General features: G+C 34.2%; 1 protein-coding gene across 3 annotated transcripts; it reads left to right on the forward strand.

Annotated features, from left to right (window-relative positions):
- The first annotated feature begins 10 nt into the window (after positions 1-10).
- LOC110453890 (CCR4-NOT transcription complex subunit 3-like) lies at positions 11-19705 on the forward strand. 3 transcript variants are annotated; one of them, XM_021503099.1, is made up of 19 exons: positions 11-181; positions 2016-2083; positions 2614-2700; positions 3005-3094; positions 3322-3450; positions 3781-3870; positions 4097-4210; positions 4573-4678; positions 5725-5852; positions 6674-6724; positions 7206-7324; positions 8502-8605; positions 9742-9837; positions 11434-11750; positions 12653-12755; positions 13660-13909; positions 14726-14858; positions 15485-15610; positions 16526-19705. In XM_021503099.1, exons 1-19 carry the CDS (start codon positions 157-159, stop codon positions 16622-16624), a joined length of 2235 nt encoding a protein of 744 aa, XP_021358774.1. In that variant the 5' UTR covers positions 11-156; the 3' UTR covers positions 16625-19705. The 3 variants fall into 3 exon arrangements, with proteins under 3 accessions (XP_021358774.1, XP_021358782.1, XP_021358792.1); XM_021503107.1 differs by having other exon boundaries at positions 4103-4210; XM_021503117.1 differs by lacking the exon at positions 9742-9837.
- Positions 19706-20917: the final 1212 nt, after the last annotated feature.

Consider the following 20917-nt stretch of genomic DNA (forward strand, 5'->3'; position numbering starts at 1 on the left):
GAGGTGGTACACGGAACGACCAGAGAAGCCATTTTGGATTTGAGACTGAATAGAAAGATAAATTAAAACTATTTTGGGGTACCTTAATAGTGGTAGTCTGGTACCATTTGAGCATTAGAGCATGCGTCTATCACTCACATACGAATATTCATAGCTATGGCTGATAGGCGAAAGCTACAAGGTAAGAAAAGATCGAATGAATAACCCCTGGCGGAGTCAATCCGCTATATTTTTCCTTTCTCTTTTTGTTCGTCTGTCGCTCTTATTATTTGATGTACAGTAAGTATGCATAGTTGATATGCGTTATCTGTCCATGGTGCATAACAATGAACAATTTTGTCAGCATGCGCATCCATAGATTGGCAAAAGCATGAATCCATGTGATAATGCGGCTATGCAGTCGAAATGCACCGACCCCCGTATATATACTACTGATACTGCACAGTATTGTAAAGTCCAGAACTGTCACACACATGTGTTGGAACATTTATAACCCCCCCTCCCAGTTTCTATAAGATCACATTTGTAGATGTCGCGTACAATATTTGTCAATCGATATATGGTGAAAGATACAATTGAACATGTACATATATATACGCTTATCCTCTACTCTAGTCTGCAAATCTTTGATATCGAGTAGTGGATATTAGTGTCGGTCAACTTGAAAGGTTTGCCGACACATTACAGTTGATCAGTTATTCAAATAGCACTGTAGCCTTTTAAAACTTAGTTCCAGACTTTGACATGAATATGTTGCCGAAATTCTCTTCGCTTGAGAGGATGCACTGGAACTAACCGCATACTATTAGTATTCAGTTAACATCTGTGTTCAGTGGAGTAAGATCTTTTCAGAAGCAAACATTGGAAATGGCACTCTCGCATTCGCTGGTTGCAGTATAGAAGGCTATCTTTGGAGGAAATGTTTTCAAATTAGGTTTTTAGCTTTTTGTTTTTTTGGCATATAATGCTGTGTAACTCAGTTAGGTAAAAGTAGGAACTAAATTTGCAAATGCAACAATAGAATACAATTTCTAGAAACATATCGGTGAAGAACATATTTGGAGAATGCTGAAAAAGTACTGGTCTGTGATCCATTCTCACCAAGTTCCAATTCTTTCCATGGCAGGTGTATCAAGCTAACAAAATGAGAAATTTATTCATTTTTTTTCAATACAAACTGCAAAAGCAGTCTTGGTCTCTGTAACCACAATATTTTACCCGTCGGCTTACCTGTTTGATGAGAGATATGTTAAATGGGGAGAATATTGGTATTTTGAAAGAAAATCAGTGGAGTTGAGCACCCACAACCTAAATTTGAAAATAAATACAGAAATGAAAAAAATATGTTCTCGGGTGGATTTGAACCTGCAGTGTTTACCATTAGAACAAAATCTACACTAACTGGGTAGAAAATTGAGGAAAAAAGAGAAACCTTTGTGCTTAAACTGATCTATATGGGTCAAAAGTATGTTGGTCCAGTGGCCCTGGACAACCAAGATATTGAAAGCGGCACCTATATGTCTTTAAGTGGTAGTCTGTGCATGTTGGGCCCACAAAAAAGAACCAATTTGGTCCATCTATTAGTATCAAGATATTTGAAGACTCCTATCACTGTCCTTTAACTGAATTGCATAAATGCTTTGATTCACGAGGCAAAAGCCAAGAAGGTTTACATAATGATTCTGTAATTAAGGTTGTCATGTATGAGTGTACCTGCAAGTGTATTTTTGAGAAATATCTTCTGATCTGTATGGCTTAGTCTTTCAATAAAACACATTTGAAACAGCACAATTTTACTGTAGGTTGCCATATCACAACAACTACCTGATGACTGTTGGAAATTACGAAACCTGAAATTGAAAAGAAAATGTGGAAATTTATTATTAGCAATCGACTTCAGTTTTTATAATCCCTGGGGGTGCTACATCTAATACATTATTAGGTATAACCTTACCATGACCTTTCTGAAATATACATATAATATTGCTTATTCCTAGTGAATTTTTTTTGTGCAGGAGAAATCGACAGATGTCTGAAGAAAGTGGGTGAAGGTGTTGAAACTTTTGAAGACATTTGGAATAAGGTGAGATATATATAAATATTTGACTTGGGAATATAAAAATGTATTTTAACAAGCACATAATTATAAGTTTATTTAGAAAGAAAGAGTTGATGATTGATCGATTAATACTAGTTATCTATATTTTACATTGATTTTGCTCCAATGCCTCTTTCAAGAGCTGATTTTGCTCCAATGCCTCTTTCAAGAGCTGACATTTAGCCCTTAACTATGGTGTTCCCATTTCGATGAAGATATTTTAACCACTTGATCAGCTACCATAATATTTTGAAATATTGAGATATTCGGAAAAGGAAGATATTTTTTCTCAAACACACTGGCACGGAGATCCTTCAAAAGATAAAAAAATTAAACAACAACACTGCATTTAAATGGAAAAGTACAATGAATAGATTACATTGAAAGACCTTTCATTATTGTTTAAGATATATACGTAAAGAAAAATGAACTTGAGACAGAAATTAATGGGAAAAGTATTTGATGAAATAGTCTATGGATTGCATGTTCATTAAAATAAGATCTGCTTTTGTTAGATATCCTTGCAGGTGCATAGTGCTGCAAACACAAATCAAAAAGAAAAATATGAAGCTGATCTCAAGCGTGAGATTAAAAAGCTGCAAGTAAGTATAACATGGTCACATCTTGGATGGTGCAAATTTATCGATGGACATCATGTAGAAATATGTTTTAATGTCACATGAAAAGTACAAATTGATAGTTTTCAGACAACATTAATCTGTCTTTTTACACAATATGAAATACCTATTTCATTAGAAATGTGCATGTATTGTTATCATTTATAAGTAACAAAACTATATGAAAGTTGGTCAAATTAGAGAGGCACACAAAGCATCATCTAATAAGAAAAAATGATATGGTTTCCTAAATTTTCTAATGGCTTGAAATAAATTCATGTATTTGCAGAGATTGCGGGACCAGATTAAAACATGGTGTGCAAGTAGTGACATCAAAGATAAACGAACACTGGTGGAAAACCGGAAGTTGATTGAAACTGTAAGTCAGTGGAAACTACAATGCTTAATCAAGTTAATGATGAACAAAATTTCTATCATTCCTCACTCTGATGTTATATAAAAGTTAATATAAATAAAAATGCATATAAAAAATAGTTACTATCCATTTCATATATACTTCATGTTTGTTTTCTTTTGATAAACATTTTGATTTTAAACAAGAACAAAATTTGATGTATTCATTTTGATCATAATTTTTTCTTGAAGCAAATGGAAAGGTTCAAGATTGTTGAAAGGGAAACAAAAACAAAAGCCTATTCAAAGGAAGGCTTAGGGGCTGCTGCAAAAATGGATCCAATTGCAAAGGAAAAGGGAGATGTTGTAAATTGGCTCTCAGTAAGTTTTCTTCTTTCAATAGAATGTTTTATATTGATAGTCATCATTAGTCTAAAATCAAAAATTATTGGTTATTAGATGAAAATTCATTCAGCAGGATTAATCCTGAAATTAATAAGTATTTGCTGACAATAATAAGTCCTCACCAAGAAAATAAAAGAGAAATGTTCACTCTGGAGTTACACAAGAGGGGGGAAAGTTCTGAGCCTAGGATTCCAAGTTGGTTTCACTCTTCGTTTTTCAAAAAATTATCCAGTACTCATTTTCACAGAGCAGTCATATTTATCCTTTGAAGAATTTGTAATTTAACTCTTTATTTTGCTCTTTTAGACAACCATCGAGTCCTTACAAAAACAGCTTGAGCAATTTGAAAGTCGAATAGAGCAGCTGTCATCAAAAAAGAAAAAGATGGATAAAGATGTAAGCTTGAATTGCTATTTTGTGCAGTAAAATTATCTTCAGTTTACAAAAGTTCAAGGTTAAGGATCATTTATGAAAATTTTACTTTAATTTGATAATATTAGCTTCACAGTTTATAAATTATAATGTTATAAATATGCTACAATATTTAAATCCAAATAACAAGGGGGGAAAATCCAATGTAGGGGGTTCTTGATGTTTATGCAAAAATATTAAAATGACTTAGACACAGGATCAATATGAAGAACTGCGAGCTGCACAAGATCGACACAAGTTCCACATAAAGAAACTTGAAACAATCATGAGGATGGTGGACAATGATGCACTACCGTTAGACCAAGTGAGTGAATGTTTGTATAAACTCCAATATTTATTGCAATAAAATACTGTTGTATTACTGTTCTACTAAAAACAATCCTTCTGATGCAAGGAAAAAATAAAGGGGTAGGGTGATAAAATTGTGAATTATTGTACTGGACTTGGTTCTTCAAATGCTGTCAATAGAGTTCGCACAAAGTTGGTCTGCGTCCAGCTGATAACCGTAACAGCAACATTGTTACTACTTATAACATGCATTCAAGATCTCATGTTTGTATGTTAGTTGTCACAACAGAGTTTCAAAAATATATATAAAATAAATGGTTTTATATGAATTTTATCACTGCACTTCACATTTTAATATATGCAACCAACTTTTCTCAGATCAAGAAGATCAAAGATGATGTGGAATACTACGTTGACTCCAACCAAGATCCTGACTTTGAGGAGAACGAATTTCTGTATGACGATTTAGATCTTGATGATCTAGGTAAGTTTTAAGACTAGATAATTTAATGTATGCAATTATCAGGACACATGCCTCTGATTACTTTAGGTAATGAAATTGAACAGTTTAGTAGACATCGTCCAGGACGTACATCTTGGAAAATCTATCTTAATTAAACATTGCTGCCATAAGGCATATGAGCTTATGCATTAGCACAGTGTCCACCTCTCTTCCTTGGAGCTCCTTCACATCCTTAAGTATCACAGTACCACAGGAATTAAGTTTTATATAAACTAACGAGAGATAAATATTTTTTAAAGTTCTTCTGCTGTAAGGTTGCATGGATTTGAACCAAATATGGTCTGGAGCATTACTCAGCCAAGAGGTCTGAAGTTTCATAAATAATACTTTGGTCCCCTCTGGAGGCAGTCTGCAAATTGCAAAAATGGAATTACTTCCTTGCCCCATATACTCATCATAAGTAATAGTATTCTACAAAAATGCGTTTGCAAGAATCCAGTGTCATTTGAAAAGTTACCACTGATATTACTTCTTTGACCTATATAAATATACATAGATAGATCATCGGTAGTACACCTGTTGATGGTCAGAGCGTGCAAAACATAGTTTCATGGAATTCTTGTTTCATATTATTGAATTGTTCAGTACATGTACAAAAATGAAAACGTGCATTAAAAATGTATTAAAAAGAAACGAAAGGCCAATGCAATTGATTTCCATGAACAGTTGGTTGAAAGTATAAAGTTTTACCTTCAATAATGGTTTTCAACCAAATTGACATCGCTACTACTGTTTCAGTTTGGATTGAAGAATTTCAACCTAATTTCCTCTGGTACACTATTGTATAACCCAATGTTCATTCCTGTCGTTACCCTTATAAAGTATTGATTTCATTTCTGTGGTCAAAATGAACTCGGACACAGCCACAACAGTCCCAATGTCTAGTTTAGATTAAAAAAAAATTAGGTGAGCGATGCAGACTTTTATCTTTCATGTTTGAAAATTTGTTATTATTTGAAGGCTTGAAAAACCATGTTTCGACTACATTTGTTCCCATTGAATTTCAGGTTCACAAGTGCTGGCATCTTCACCGCCAAACGATGATAGCATATTGGATAAATTATCAAGTACGCCAACATCAACAAACTCTAGTTCTCCTTCACCTAGTCCTAGTCTTTCGTTGAATCATTCCAAGGTAAGTTTGTAATGTTATTAAAGCCTTTGCTACAAGAAGGATAGGCAGGTCTTAAAAAGACACCCATACGCAGTGGTAAAATTGCAATTGAAAATCACTGTTTTTGAAACTATGCACATTGAAATAAACACATACCGGTACTGTATTTGACATTATAAGGGCACCCCCAACCTTATTCTAAAAAAGAAACCTAGCATGGTACTGGGTTGCGACCGGTCATCCTGTGTGTTTTTGGTATATTTGGAAATGTTTGACAATTACGTATAGTACATATTAACTGAAAATTCACATAGTAATTCCTAAATATTTCATCTTTGTTACTAGAACAAAAATGTTTGAGTCCGTTTCATAATACACAATGAACACAAACAAATGATACCTAATTTTAGGTCGTTTCAGGAACAATTTAGGGCCATTTATCATGAATTTGTAAACAAAATGATAAAGAAAATTTACTGACAAAATACAGGGTAGCTCTTTTAATCTTTAATAGATGGAACATGGTTTTTTTTGTGTAAACGTCATGCTGAAATATACAACACTGGCAGTTTGAATGTGCCACAATGACAGGGAATAGTCACCCTCTTCAAGCTCTTGTGTCAATTCACAGCAAAGCATCAAGGAATCACCAGTCCACCTAAATCTGGATTGAACCAACAATAATGCAAATTCAATTTTGATCAGAAAAAATATTTAGGGACTCCAATGAATAAAATGTCACATCAAGATGTTGTTTATTACACCACTGAAAGCAATGCATTAATATGATATTCTAAACTAAGTCATGATAACCTGAATAATTGTGTATTTGTTTCCATCAGGACAAGTATGAAGAGCTGGACAGGAAAAGGCACAAATCCCAAAATGAAGATGTAAGTTTGTAATTTGGGGTTGATGAAACTTGCACGGAAAATTTACCTGAGCATGTTTATCTTTCCAATCCTTAAAGAAAAATCTTGAAATGGAAAAGTAGAATGTGGATGTATATAAATTGACACTGCACATCAAGTCGAGTCCTTGATTTTTTAGTTAATCCTTCATAACACACAGAGAAACCATGAGCCTCTGGTTAGCTTACACAAAATTAAAATAGGATTTTTTAAAAGTATATCCTATCACAATGATACTTTATATAATAGTGTTCTGTTTATATAATGGTGTTTTGTTGGTGTGCTGTATATCTGTTTTTACTGCATGCAGGTGAATAATACTTCAAAATACCAAAAACCAGTAGAACCATCTCAAATATCATTGGGTTTTTTGCACATTTTTTTGTGTGTGTTTTTTACCAAAATTTGCAATTTAGTTTCTCCAATCTTTGATGAATATAATTCTATGATTTTTATTTTTCAGAAGCAAAAAGCAACAAGTATAGTAACATCGTCCATGTCATCACCCTCATCAACAAACTCATCCTCATCAAGTGTAACTGTCAACAAAGTACCTACAACTCCTACAAAGATGTTTACAGGGTATGTGTAACTATCTGTTGGTTTTCTGTTTATATCAGAAATGTAATTTACATATGTTTTAATATACCTCATGTAGACCTAATCAGAGGTAAATCTATATTATATAACCTTTTTGTCTGTACTCTTTCCTCTCACTTTGTACACCTAAAGTACACAATGTCAGTGTGTTTTCTACTACAAGTTTATAAGTGGCTGACTCTTCTTACCCAAGTAGGTAATTATTGTTTTATATTTTCAACCTTAGGGCTAAGACACTTCTGTTTGTACATACAAAACACTGCATATCTGACTGCCACATATATATATGAAATCTATCACAAATAAATTAGGTAGATGCTCAGTCAATTTGTGACATATATATATATAGTGTTATTAGGAAAATGCAATTTGCCATATTGATGACATTAATTTTCTGATATTAACCACTCGGTCATAAAGGTGTGACCCTATTTGTAAACACAAAACACACTCCTGATATCTACTAGTTCATGTTTGAACCACATATATCTTAATTGCCTCATATGATAACCAAAGTGAAGACTTTTCCCCAAAAGGGAACAGATATATGGTATTCAACTGTAATGTGGTATACTGTGTGCCATTTTAATGATCACCAAGACACTGTTTCATGAAAAATGAGCACATAATAGGGGGAACAAACAATTCAAAACTAACACTATGTACATCTAGATAAGTGTCTGGCAGAAGCGAAGCTATAAATAAAAACCAAGAAATATGTTTCAATACATATTGCAGTATATTACACCCTCATATAAATCAGATTCTTAAACAAATCTGACAATTTGAGCTTATTACAGCTTATTCTGGACATCTGTTCAGCTGAAATTAGTATGCCCCTTTATTAACAGTGTTAAAGAATAAGTATATTTGAAGAAAACACTTCTCTTTGTGTCACATTGACTAAAATATGTCTACAAAACCCCTGCTATGTAGCTGTTTACCCTAGACCATCTAAACTTGTTTTGACACACAAGTTTGTTCAAAATCTTGTTAAAACATAATTTTTATTATTACACGAAAATTTCATGTACAACTTTATGATGAGAATTGAAAGTCAATATTATACATATATCACAAAAGGTCATTCTTGGTTTCAGCTGCTTAACTCATGGTAAGAAATGTTATATCATTATTTGCCCTGTTTTTATTTCAACAGGAATTCAATTGCAAATGCAGAAAGCAATCATCGTCCAAGTTCAACGCCACCATTGACAGCATATAATGTTGCAGCAGCAGTGTCCCAGCAAAACAATAGTGCAGGTGATTAGATTGTTCTCTCTTAACAGTGACATGTCAACTAAACTTCACACGGGAAGGTTACAGGTTACTTAAGGATACTTAACGTCTGTCCTCCTTGTTTGTCACATTTCTGGGAATAATGTAGATAGGATTTAAAGATACAAAAGCCCAATGAAAAAACTGTTTCTGCTCTACTTTAGTGTCTAACTTAGCCATGTATTTCACTGATTTTATATAAGCACATAAAGTCAGTAGTATAACTTTCAAAGTTTATAGAAGTAGTTTGCAAATATAAGTTTTGCTAAAGTATGTTATATCTTCTGAAACCCACAAGTGGAAACACAACACCTGTTTCGTTCGGCTTCAAGGTACTCTTAGGTTCACAGTGTTCTAGCTTAGTTCTATTGAAAACCGTGTGGCCTCAGGTTTGTTAGACACCAATATTGCTTATGTAAAGTTTGTCTTTCTTAAATTATCAAGATACAATTTGTTAAATAGTATCCATCTTTTGCCCGTATTATTCACATCAAGCAAAAAATGACTTGTAACTTCAGAACTACAATAATTGAAGTATGCTTAAACAAAAATGATAATTTTGAACCTATTGTTCATGTTTTGTGAGCATAGTTCTTGCTTTGACTTGTTACATATGTAACTGTATATTTTATGACTGTTTTCTGAAGTGATGTCACTCTTGTTGGTAATGCTGTAGTCTACATTTCTCACTAACAGCATTGTCATGTAGATGTTCTTCACTGCAGGTTTGCATGTAGGTTCTGTATGAGCAGTACATGTGATGGCATGACTCACTATAATTCTTCCCAGCCTATAGCTCCTCTCTTTATAGAAGGGGTCCTGAAACAACATATTGTCCTTTAATATCGAAATAATCTGGACATTACTACAACACTGTACACTTTAAATTTTAAAAAATGGGAGTTTCATTATACTGACTTAACTAGCATGAGGGAGATTCTTCTCCTTTGCTTATCTCAACGCAGCTTTATGAGTGTTTGAAAAATTGTTGTGAATTCTAAAATTGCAGTTTGGATTCTTAATTTTTGTTCAGGTAGGTTATTCTTTCTGTCTATCTATTCAGATATAGCTAGTCCTAGTTTGGTTCTGCTAGACAAATACAAACTGCTTCTATATTGTAGGTCTATCTTTCCCACGACTTTTCAACCATTCTGTGTGGCAGCGCAATTTAGCTGCCATGAAGCTATCATACTTGTCTGATCGTTTAAGTCAAGCTGGTAAGACTTGGGAGAGTTCATCAATCAAGGTTTAAGGCAGTTTTGGAGATAGTGATATTTTCCACACTCTATAGAAGATGCATGTGGTATGTGGTGGACTATTGTATAGATCACACAGTTAGCTTTACAATCTGCTTTGGTGGGATATGCCAGTCATTTGGGAGTTAGGCTTTGTCACATATCTTTAATTTCCAATAAGTAACACAGCATTGCATGATATTCTCCAGTACTTCATGCTCCATACAGAAGATAAAAACAATAGCCATCATATTAATCATTATAATTAGTATCATCGGTTGTTGGCAAAAAAAATGCATAATTCTTTGCATGTTCTGTTAGTTCATGAAACATCCACTTTAAAATTTGAGTTAACCCTAGGCTGCCGTAAAGACATTTTGACTGTTAAAAAATATGTTGAAATTGGACAATGGTGAAATGATATCTACTTTCTTCAACTGAATTTCTTATCCCTGTAGCAGGCATGCATTACTAAACTAAAGCCAAGTCCTGAAAGTATTAGAATGATCAAATGTGCTTAAACATTTTGATACAATATAGTGTTTACACTTTCAAAAAACAGGTTTGCTTTCACTCTCTCTCTCTCTCTCTCTGATTTCCAAATACAAATTTTATTGTTCTAGATTATAATAAATACTCAATTGTTTCTTTTGTGTTTCACATGTCATGACAAGTTTTGGTCAGAATTGGGGTTTGAGAGGTGGGGTTGGTTGTCATCAGTTCCAAAGAGTCATTTTGTGGTTATTTACGAAATATTCAAACTATTATAAACTTCGGTGCTGTGGCAGAAGGTTTTTCTAAAAAGACATAAAATAACTGTTTAAGTGGGCAAACAATGAAGATTTCTTGTGAAAAACTTTTCAGAGAAACATTTTGCTGTTTAACTCTTAAAACCTGGCTGTGAGGATGATAGCATGTTTGTCAGGCTTTTGCTTTTTGGATGGGTGATGCCAAAAATAGGTCAAACAAAGGGGTTGAGAAACATGCAATTGCCCAAAATATCCAGGTGATCATCATGATGACTAAGTTTGATCCATCAGACCACTGATAATGTCCCTATTTCAGCTATTCTCTTTCCATGATTCCATTCATAGGTAATGTGTTATGACTTTGACAGGGTTTTGGTATTTTTAATGCCTGTGATCCGAAACAATTGCCTTAATCTTTATCCAAAAGATCCAGAAACATAGCAAAACAAGTGCCTTCAGCCATCTATGCCTTTTTTTCAGGCATGACATTGACTACATTAGTTACCAACTGTGATGTAATATGAACTCGGAATGGAATGCAACAGCTATCAATTTTGTCAAGTTCAATTTTCTATATATCCTGCTCTTCATATTACAGAAGTGTAATGAAAAAAAGTTAACTTGTCAGTAAAAAATGGTTGGGAATAGCTCAAATCTTTTCATTTGGATATCTCAAAGGGCTTTGTAATAATAAAGGCTTAATATTGTGGGTTGTGAATTTAATTGAAGATATGTATAACACACTTCATTCCTACAGAAATGTTAAGAGATTAAACACCGATTTATGATTTTGCATTATTATTTACATTTTATTTTTTATTTTTTGTAGAAACAAAGATTCAAGCTCCTCTTGACCATATTAATTCTACAATAAGTAGTGTGCCAGTTACATCAAACTCAACAATAACGAACTCTGTCTCTTCAACTGGAAATCCCGTCTTACCAGCTGTACCGATCCCAATGATATCAAACAGTGTTATGTCATCTTCACCTAACACTATTGTTTCAAACAGTGCAACAAGTAGTTCCTTAATGACTTCTTTTCAACAGAACTCAGTGTCTGTCAAACCTGAGATGCAAGTTGTGATGAATGGACCTCTTAGTGCTGTTGGACCATTACTGAAAGGTGTTACAGAGAATGATATTGTAAGTATTCTACAAATATATGTAGGTTTTAAACATATATTGCAAGGTGTGCCTGCATGTAAATCAACAGCATGAGTGAAAGATATCAAAATATTAGCCACACTCCTGAAATATATTTGGTATTACTGAAGACACTGTTAGATATCCCCTATGTTTTGTTTTAAGTTTGCCACTCAATATGTGTACACACTAGTTTCACTCAACATCAACAAGGCAAGGGGACTTTAAAGGGATAAGTGTAGACTATCTTCAAAACAGCATCTGCATCACAACTGGTACACAAAATTTTGCCTGGGACAAATTGGAGTTATCATTCTTGCTCTGTAGAAACAGACGTACTTCAAGGAAAAAATGTCAACAACAAAATTATATACAAAAACATCAATGCAGTATATAATGTCTGATGTAAAAATAAAATGCAAATATGAAACATTGTCAGTCTTCGGTGACATGGGCACAATTCTGAAGAAATGGGCCCATTTAAACAAGAAGGGATCAGACTATCTCCATGAAATGAACAGGTGGAGAAAACATTGGGACTGCTTTAACAAAGGAAATTTGGTTATTAAGGGCTCTGAAAAACTTCCAAACTTCCTGAAAAGGAACTTTGTACATATGTCGCAGTTAAGACATGCCTAACTGTCATAATTGTGAATAAATGAAAATAGAAATGATGAGCAACAACACCACTGAATCCAGTACAAAATGTAATGTTTGATTTACATCCTAAAATAATTGTGAATAGTTATTTTTAGCCTGTTAGTGTTACCTGAAATAATACTTTTTGGGAAAAGAATGCAAAGAGGTGGGGGAAAAGAGGAATGTTTAACTTAACTTAATTTTACGAACAACAAATAAAGCAATGTGGAAGTCTTTATGATAGTAAAAGCTTTACTTTTCAGGAGTCGATGTCATCCTTAAAGTCAATAGCGCAACAGGCTGTGTTAGATGCGGGTCTAGAAAACAGGATTCCAACAACGCACACAACAACACTAGATGCAAGAGGTTGGTTTGATGTTTGTGAAATTCTGTTTCAGCATTTTTTGACCAGAAAAATAAATGAAATTCAATTTATGATTCAAACTATAAATTAGAAAAAGGATCTTTGGAATGATTTGTCAAGTGTTAGATATCTAGCACATTTTTGATTGAATTTTCCTTTTATCATTTAATTTGTGACTTTACAATATTACTACTATGATTTCTTCGAGTTAATCATGGCAACCTAGATATTCCCTATCTAAATTAGCTGTTGAATTTCTGTGGACTTGAAAGGCTATAATTTAGGAATGGACCAAATGCCCTTGTATTCCATATGGCATTATGTTATTATTACAGTAGCTCACTGTTAGTGTATTGCCAAATGCAAGTTAATATATTAAAAAAAATCAGTTTGATTCACAGGTGATAAACTCGGTTACTGTTCTATAGAAAAAAATTGTGATATTATTTTGCTCTTTGAAAGAAGGATACATTGGAAAATTTCAGGATGATGTGAGGGGGAAGGCATATAGACTACTATTGTCTAGGGTATAACTTTTTATATTATACAAAATAACTTTATGAAACTTGGTAATCATGATGAGGACATTCAAGTTTTGTTCAGTTGTCTATAGAGTTATCCCCCTTCTCAATTAGGAGACATTTCGTTAACATCATGTCACAAGCATAACTTTTAAAACATTGTATTTCTTAATAAAACTTTATACAAACTGTAAGTACAAGTTTGTTTGCAGTGCACAAGCTTTACACCTCTTGTGTCTTTAAAAAAGACTTTATGGTGATATTTCACTGTATTTGCCCAACCAAAACTTTCAAAGTTAAGTATTTTTGGAAAGCATCTATCAAAGTTAAGTATTTTTGGAAAGTGTCCATCAGTTCCACTTATTCTCTTGTGCTTTATTTCCAGTACATGTACCATTCAACAATACAACATCTACATCATCTCAGGTGGCAGCACCTCAGCCCACCTCCCCATCACCTTCATCGTCTTCAGACCAGTCACAGCAAGCACAGACCACGACAATACACCTCAATCCTCTGTTGGGTGTGGCACCCCTGGGCCCTGTGCCACTAACTAGGGAACACTACTACCAATTAACGATGTTAGAAGCAGCATATCACCACCTTCCACACCCGTCAGACTCTGAAAGAATCAGGTAGGTGTTGATAGTAATACAATATGTTCCACCTGACCTCTGTGCAATCACTTACTTTTCCAGTTTTAGGGGGTTAATTTGTCCAGGTTGTCCCCATATTAAATCCTTTGAACCATATCATCGGATTGACAAAGAGTTATTGATGTGTGATAAATCTTGTTTAATAATTATTGTTAAATTAAAAAGATATACATCTTATCTCTTAGACTTTGAATTAGGTTACCTGATGTTTTGACAGTAAAATAAAAATAAAAAATGATGTTTTAAACCCCAGATTTAAAAGAAGTTGGGTATAAAGAGGAATCACCTTGGGCATATGTCCGTTTCCTGAGCATATCTTTGTCACTTTGTTATGTATGGTCAAGATTTAATGAAGTATGCTTTGAATAAGGTACAGTTGATGAACTCCAGGCTATTCCAAATTTGAATATATTCTAAACTGAATATTTAAATGTGTAGTGATGACAAGAGGTAATCAATTGGTGGTCGTTGGGGGTCACAAAACATTGTGTTCTGCCCAACATTTACATCTGGAATAACCCCTTTTTATTAGCCAACTTGGAATAAAGCACCTTTCTTTAACTTTATTTTTTTTTATAAAATATTCATTTAGAAACTTTTTTTTTTAAGATGGGTCAATTTTATTTTGTGGTGGTCATACATGCTGTAAAACCTGTTTTTTTTGATGTCCTGGGGAGTGGACTGGTTGTTTATAAACAATATTTCATTAAATGTTATGTTGTTTATAAATTTTATCATTGTTAGGTGATGTTGTATATGTTGGCATTGTGTGAATTGTTGTGTTTGATATTTCAGGCATTATTTACCACGTAACCCATGCCCGACTCCTTCCTACTACCCACAACTTTCTCCACCACATACAGACTCAGTGGATTATTTTCAACGATTATCAACAGAATCATTATTCTTTATTTTCTACTACATGGAGGTAAGGAATAGATATTTTTTTTGCAACCACCTTTTTGCAATAGCAGATTTGTATTTTACCATATCTTTACTAGTTTAAAATAGTTCCAATTTAGCACTCACCTGGTCACTGGAAATATCAATAGGAGGGAGAGATTCAAAACTGTAATCATGGCATGATCTGAGGAGCTAGACCAAATTCAAAATCTATTTTAAGGGACTTCTGGCTACACACAACAAAACTTATTTCCTTATTTGGCAATATACCTCAAATCTTTGCAAGTTCAGTAGCTTTTCGACTTTTACACCACTTGCAAAATGTTGCAAATTATTTCAGAAATGGAATTTTACCCCTTATAAACTGGATAAATAAATGTTTTATTTTTTCTTTACGCACAAAATTAAAGGATTGCTCAACAAAATATAGGTTTGTGTCGTCTATAGATCATAAAGAAGAGGAACGAAAAATTATAATTGAACATGGCGACAAATCACATGATCATTGGGTATCTTGTGTTTTGCCAGCAGCTATAGACATGACTTTTAGTCCCTATTTCCGATGTTCAACCCTTGCATAACTGAACCCTAGTTGGACTCTTGCTTGCTGGCAGAATATACCTTTCACTTTTAATATATTATTCTTCACAGGGTACAAAGGCTCAATATCTGGCAGCAAAAGCTCTTAAAAAGCAGTCGTGGCGGTTTCATACGAAATATATGATGTGGTTTCAGCGGCATGAAGAACCAAAGACAATTACGGAAGATTTTGAACAGGTATTTTGATAGAGATTTCAATAGAGAAACTTTGAATAAAGACTTATATTCCTTAAATAATTAAGACTTTATATTCTATGCACAGGTATATTTTGTGAGTTGGTTTCATCATTTCATCAAAGTTTATGATCAGTGTTATTAAAAATAGAATTTTCTTGACCAGATCCTACCTTCAGACCAATTGAACAAATCCACATACCAAAGCTTAGACTTTGGTTGACCTAATAAAAAGGAAAAACTGTTATGAATTTTAGGAATGGTCCATAAAAAGTCAAGGTTACCCTTAAAGTCTAGTAAAAGTTTTCACCAACTAACTTCACAAAACTCAACCTTGAATCCTAATCAAATTGGGTGTGATGTGTCTAAGGTCATGGTCACAGTAACTAAATTTGTGTCTAAGGTCATGGTCACAGTAACTAAAATAGAATTGTCAAAATCTGACTTTAAAGAAATGACTTGCTACCAGAAATTCAATAGCAAACATTTCATTAGCACAGCTTCTTTCTAATAATAATCTAAAGAATCATGTGAGGCTGATTGAAGAAAAATATATATGTGTAATCTGCTAGCATTTTATATGATTTATTTGCTGTTATTGATAAAATGATATAAGCAACAATTTAGGAAAAGAATATAATCGCCTAATGCATACATTTAATTTTAATTAGCCCACAGTTCTCAAATTACGGCAAATTGCCAACAACCTTCATTCTAGAGAAAATATCAGAGACTAGTACCCATACATTTTCTCATATTAAGTTGCAAAAAGGCTTCATACACCTATTTATTAGATAGTGACTAACAAAGAGTCATCTTACTTAATAGACCAGTTTGTTCAAGAAAGGATATTCTCCAGAGAACTCAATAAAGGATTATTTTAAGCACTAAATAACTCTTCTTTAATTTCCTTTTCAGGGCACATATATCTACTTCGATTACGAGAAATGGGCCCAGAGAAAAAAAGAAGGATTTACCTTTGAATACCGGTATTTGGAGGATCGAGATTTGAACTAAAGAAAGTGTGACAATCGAATTCTTAAGAGTTCTGTTTCATGAATGATTCAGTTTCCATGGATCTGCTACAACTGCCAATCATGAGTGACATGGACAGGATGAGTGAGAGGATGAAGTGTGAATGGTACATTGTGAAGAGTACATTTGTTGATTTCAACCTCCATGTACACTCAACTTTAGTGATCTACCAATAAGAAAGTAGTGTTTGCCCATTACCTCCCAAAGTGACAGATGACATGCAGTAGCATGTTGCAGGACATGTTGACAACAGCCGTGTAGGTTGTCTGTCTAGGCAGCATATTGTGATACACTGTATATTGTACTTTATGAGGCAGGAACCTCTTAGTCTACCTGATCTCGCTTACTTCTAGGGAGGGTAAAATGCAATCTTATCGTACTCGATTATTGTGGTCATTCTTGATAGTTGATGGAATGTTGAAATCTTCACATCACATCTGTTTAGAGTGTTTGTAGAACTTTTGTTTCCTAGTTTGGGATTGTGTAGCTGATTGAGTTTAAATGACTTTGTGCTCCATTTGGCTGTTGAATGTTTTTATCATTTCAAGTGTTGGTTGAGATATGTGGCAGCTTTGAAAAGAATCTCATATTGCATTTCAATTTGGATTAATTACAAAAATTGTTCTACACTTTTCTCAAATATTGCTAACCAAATGATTTAATATATTGTAAACTATCTGAAATTACTCTTTCAAAGTGAATTTTTCAGTATTTTTTATTTTATTACCCTCATTTGTATGGTACTACGGACAAAATGGTAATTTTGACATCACAGTCATGATGTTTTATTTACTGGATTGTCCTAACCAAAGTGCACTTGCCTGTCTTGTTTGTACAGTTCATGGCTTGTTCTCAGCCTGACATCTGTCATGTCTTGGTATGTTGTCATGTTGGGAGCAGGACCACTGTGGTAGTTGTAACGATACTCATTCTTTACTGATATTTATTGACATTGGAAGCCACTGTAGGATATGTGCCAAACCTTGATTACTGTACCGAGAATCCTGTCTGTAAGTAGAAATCTAGTCATGACAGATAGTCTGCTACACATATCAAAACAGAATTCCTGGGCTAACTACAATGTTGTAGTGTATATCCCACCAGATATCACAGTATTCCCATGTACTATGTACATAGCATAACACGTATCAGATAGAAAAGCAATCATTGAGTTAGTGCACAGGTTCTTTTCATTCAGTTTTCCATTTCATTATTTAAAGTCTTTATTGCTGCTGTTGAACTGTGATCCTAAGATAGGGAGAGAATCGATAAGATAAATGTGTTTTAATAGCCTTATAATGATAGCAAGTGCATTTTTTTTAATCCTGGCTCATATTTCAAACTAAATTATAGGGTTTACCTTATTTGGTGAGGCAGGAGACCCAATTCATTTACTGAAACAATTGCAAATGTATCCTGTGTTAATTGGTTTTAAATAGTCTGACAATTAAATGTGAACAAAATGCACATTGCCAGTATTACTTTTGCATACATCTAGGATTGTAGGGATCAGTAATGTAACCCTATTCCCCAGATACATTGGATTCCTTTTCGTATGTTACCTATTTAAGTGATGTTATACATTCAGGGCTGTAAGAGCGTGATGAAGTGTATCACTGACTAGCCTATGTTATGTAAATTGGACTAACCTGGGTGGTAGCTGTACCCCAGCATCCCTGGCTAGTAACAGTTTACAGCCTAGAGCAGGTTTTGTGGTACGAAGGTGGTATGCATTGATCAGCTGTGATGTATTGAAATTTGGTTGATAGCACAGAGATTATTTTCAATTGTTAACAGATTTTGTTTTGTCTCAGAAGTGCTGCACCATTAAATCTGTTGTGTTGAATGTTTTAGAATTTTCACGGACATTTACTTCATAGATGTACAGAACAATATATTGTGGACCAATGGTCTTTCCCTGTAGATACAGGCCTGTGTGTAAGAATTTTTATGTTGTTTGTGAGAAGGAGTGTGTATGTTTGTGTGTGTGTGTAAAGACTTGTAGGTGCAATTCATAATAAAAGCCAATTTTTAAAGTATAAGTGCGAGTGTATAAATGTGGAATTTTTATCAGTTTTACTTCGTCTCTTTCCTGTAGTCCTGTATTGTAAGTTACCAGAGGATAAGAAATCATATGGTGAAATTTGTTTAATTTTGTTAAACAATCTCTTGAGATCTATTGTAATTTTTATTTGGACATTTCGTTTTTGAGGTACAGAGATCAATAAAAGTAATGGAATATGGGCCACTTAAAACAATGCATGCTGTTCCTCCCAGATTTATACGTAATAAGTTATTGATTACTTGAGCAAGTGTAGATGCAGAAGTGGATGAGACAATTTTGTGTTCAGAGTTATATACTTCAATCAATCCATCATCAACATTTACTGTACATTTGAGGTGTAATATTTAACTTATCTATCTGAAATATATATCAAATCTTACATGATTGATTTTTTTTTCTCTTCAAGGTTAAAAAAACAAACGTCAACAATATTTTATTTCCAAATTTTGATTGGGACTGAATACATGTAGAAGTAACAGAATGAGTAGCGAGTGTTGTCACATGTTGGTTGTACAGCCACAGATGTCTTGGTACAGATTTTCCAGCCTGGAGCACAAATTCATGTGTGAATGGTGTCCTCAACATTGTTCTGTGTTACGAGAGAGAGAGAGAGTGTGGTGAAGATGGGCAGTTTTACATCATGTTTGGAAGGTAGTCTGACCAATCAGGGAAGCTGATTCTCAATCATCATGTGATAGACATAGTCATGGTGGACGGTGTGAACTGACTGAGCTGGCTTTCGATCAAGACATTGGTTTTATTTGAGTGCACAACACTCTGTATACATGTCTTATTTTTGTACAGATGTAAAGTGCTCGGCCTGTGCTTGTCATTGACATTGGTCACTAGGCACGGACCAGGCGTTTGTCCGGCCTAGTCTGAGGCTAGTGACCAATGTAGATAGACATGACAGTGTAGGCAAGGGCAGGTAAAACTATGGTGGAAAAAAAACGATAAAAAATTAAAAAAATGACAAAATGACTTTGTCAGTGACTGATGCTCTGTCTTATCTTGTTTGTTTATCTCATGGTCAAGAAAGTGTTTCCTCAATAACAAACTGGACCAAAGATTAAAGTTCAATGTTGTGTACCTGCTGACCATATTCATGTCCAGAGAAATTGTGAAACATTACAATTAAAAGTGCATTGTTTTATCCAACAATGAGGTCATAGACATCAAAGGTGTCTTAGCTTGCTCCTTCCTGAAATGTGTAGAGCTATCATCATGTAAGACTGACCAGTGTTGTTCCTTCATGGTCAAGCTTCCATTATGTCAAAGGTCATTATTTTCCTTGGTTAGATGACGGAGTATATATGAGGTTATTTTAACATTTGCCAGAAACTTCAAAGGTACCATCATAGACACCAAGTCTGATAACTTACTGTCTCGTCATTAACAGTAGGGAGCTTATGTGATGAAAACTAACAGAAAATAATAGTGTGTCCACCTCTATGGCTCTATGTACAATGAACTGCAAGATTACTCCTTTGTTACTTTTCTGTTATATATATATGTATTATTTTTGTATCCTTGGCAAGTTAAGAAAGGATAAACTAGGTATTGTTCTCCCTACAAGATAAAGTTATTATATACATGTATTGAATAATATATGAGTCACATAGGTGATAAAACTTATATAGCACACCCAATTGTGACATTTGGTATCCTCAATTCCTGTCCTATGTTTACATGCATTTCTGTAACAGGAAAAAGAGGAGTGTGCTTCCACAAGGCATGGAACCAGCAACTACCAGCATCCCAGTCCACCGATCTACCGGTTGAGCTGAAGGGAACTTGTCTGGAGCACAAAGCTAAAATGCGACCGTGATCCTGTGTACAATTAAAACCTCCCGCATTTCTATACTTGATCTGTAATTTCGTGGTACCTTAGCACTTTTGGCTTTATTATAGGATGTTTATCCATGTGACGCATGCAATGGTTGCTGTTCCAAGATCGGGGCATAACAAAGTCCTTAAAATGGTAGAGGTTAGGGCAAAGATTGGTTTCACTCTTTTCAGTATAATGTGACTTGAATGGAGTACTGTTTTGGATGCAGTCGGCATGGTATTTCAATGAGGTAGGACTGAAAAGTCGGCATTTGGTACGTGCTATCGCATGGAGCGGATACACCAACACACATGCATACAGTACACCATGTCACTGACAGCAACGACGCTAAACCCAATATATCGATGCTTCATTCCGAATT

Source organism: Mizuhopecten yessoensis, unplaced genomic scaffold (genome assembly GCF_002113885.1).
Source record: "Mizuhopecten yessoensis strain PY_sf001 unplaced genomic scaffold, ASM211388v2 scaffold897, whole genome shotgun sequence".
NCBI lineage: Eukaryota > Metazoa > Mollusca > Bivalvia > Pectinida > Pectinidae > Mizuhopecten > Mizuhopecten yessoensis.

Excerpts from the sequence above, each read along its gene's own strand:
- LOC110453890 (XM_021503099.1), top strand. The coding sequence starts at position 157 with ATGGCTGATAGGCGAAAGCTACAAG. Across the intron at positions 3,095-3,321 it reads ACCGGAAGTTGATTGAAACT|CAAATGGAAAGGTTCAAGAT; the intron begins GTAAGTCAGTGG and ends TTTTTCTTGAAG. Across the intron at positions 15,611-16,525 it reads TTACGGAAGATTTTGAACAG|GGCACATATATCTACTTCGA; the intron begins GTATTTTGATAG and ends TTTCCTTTTCAG.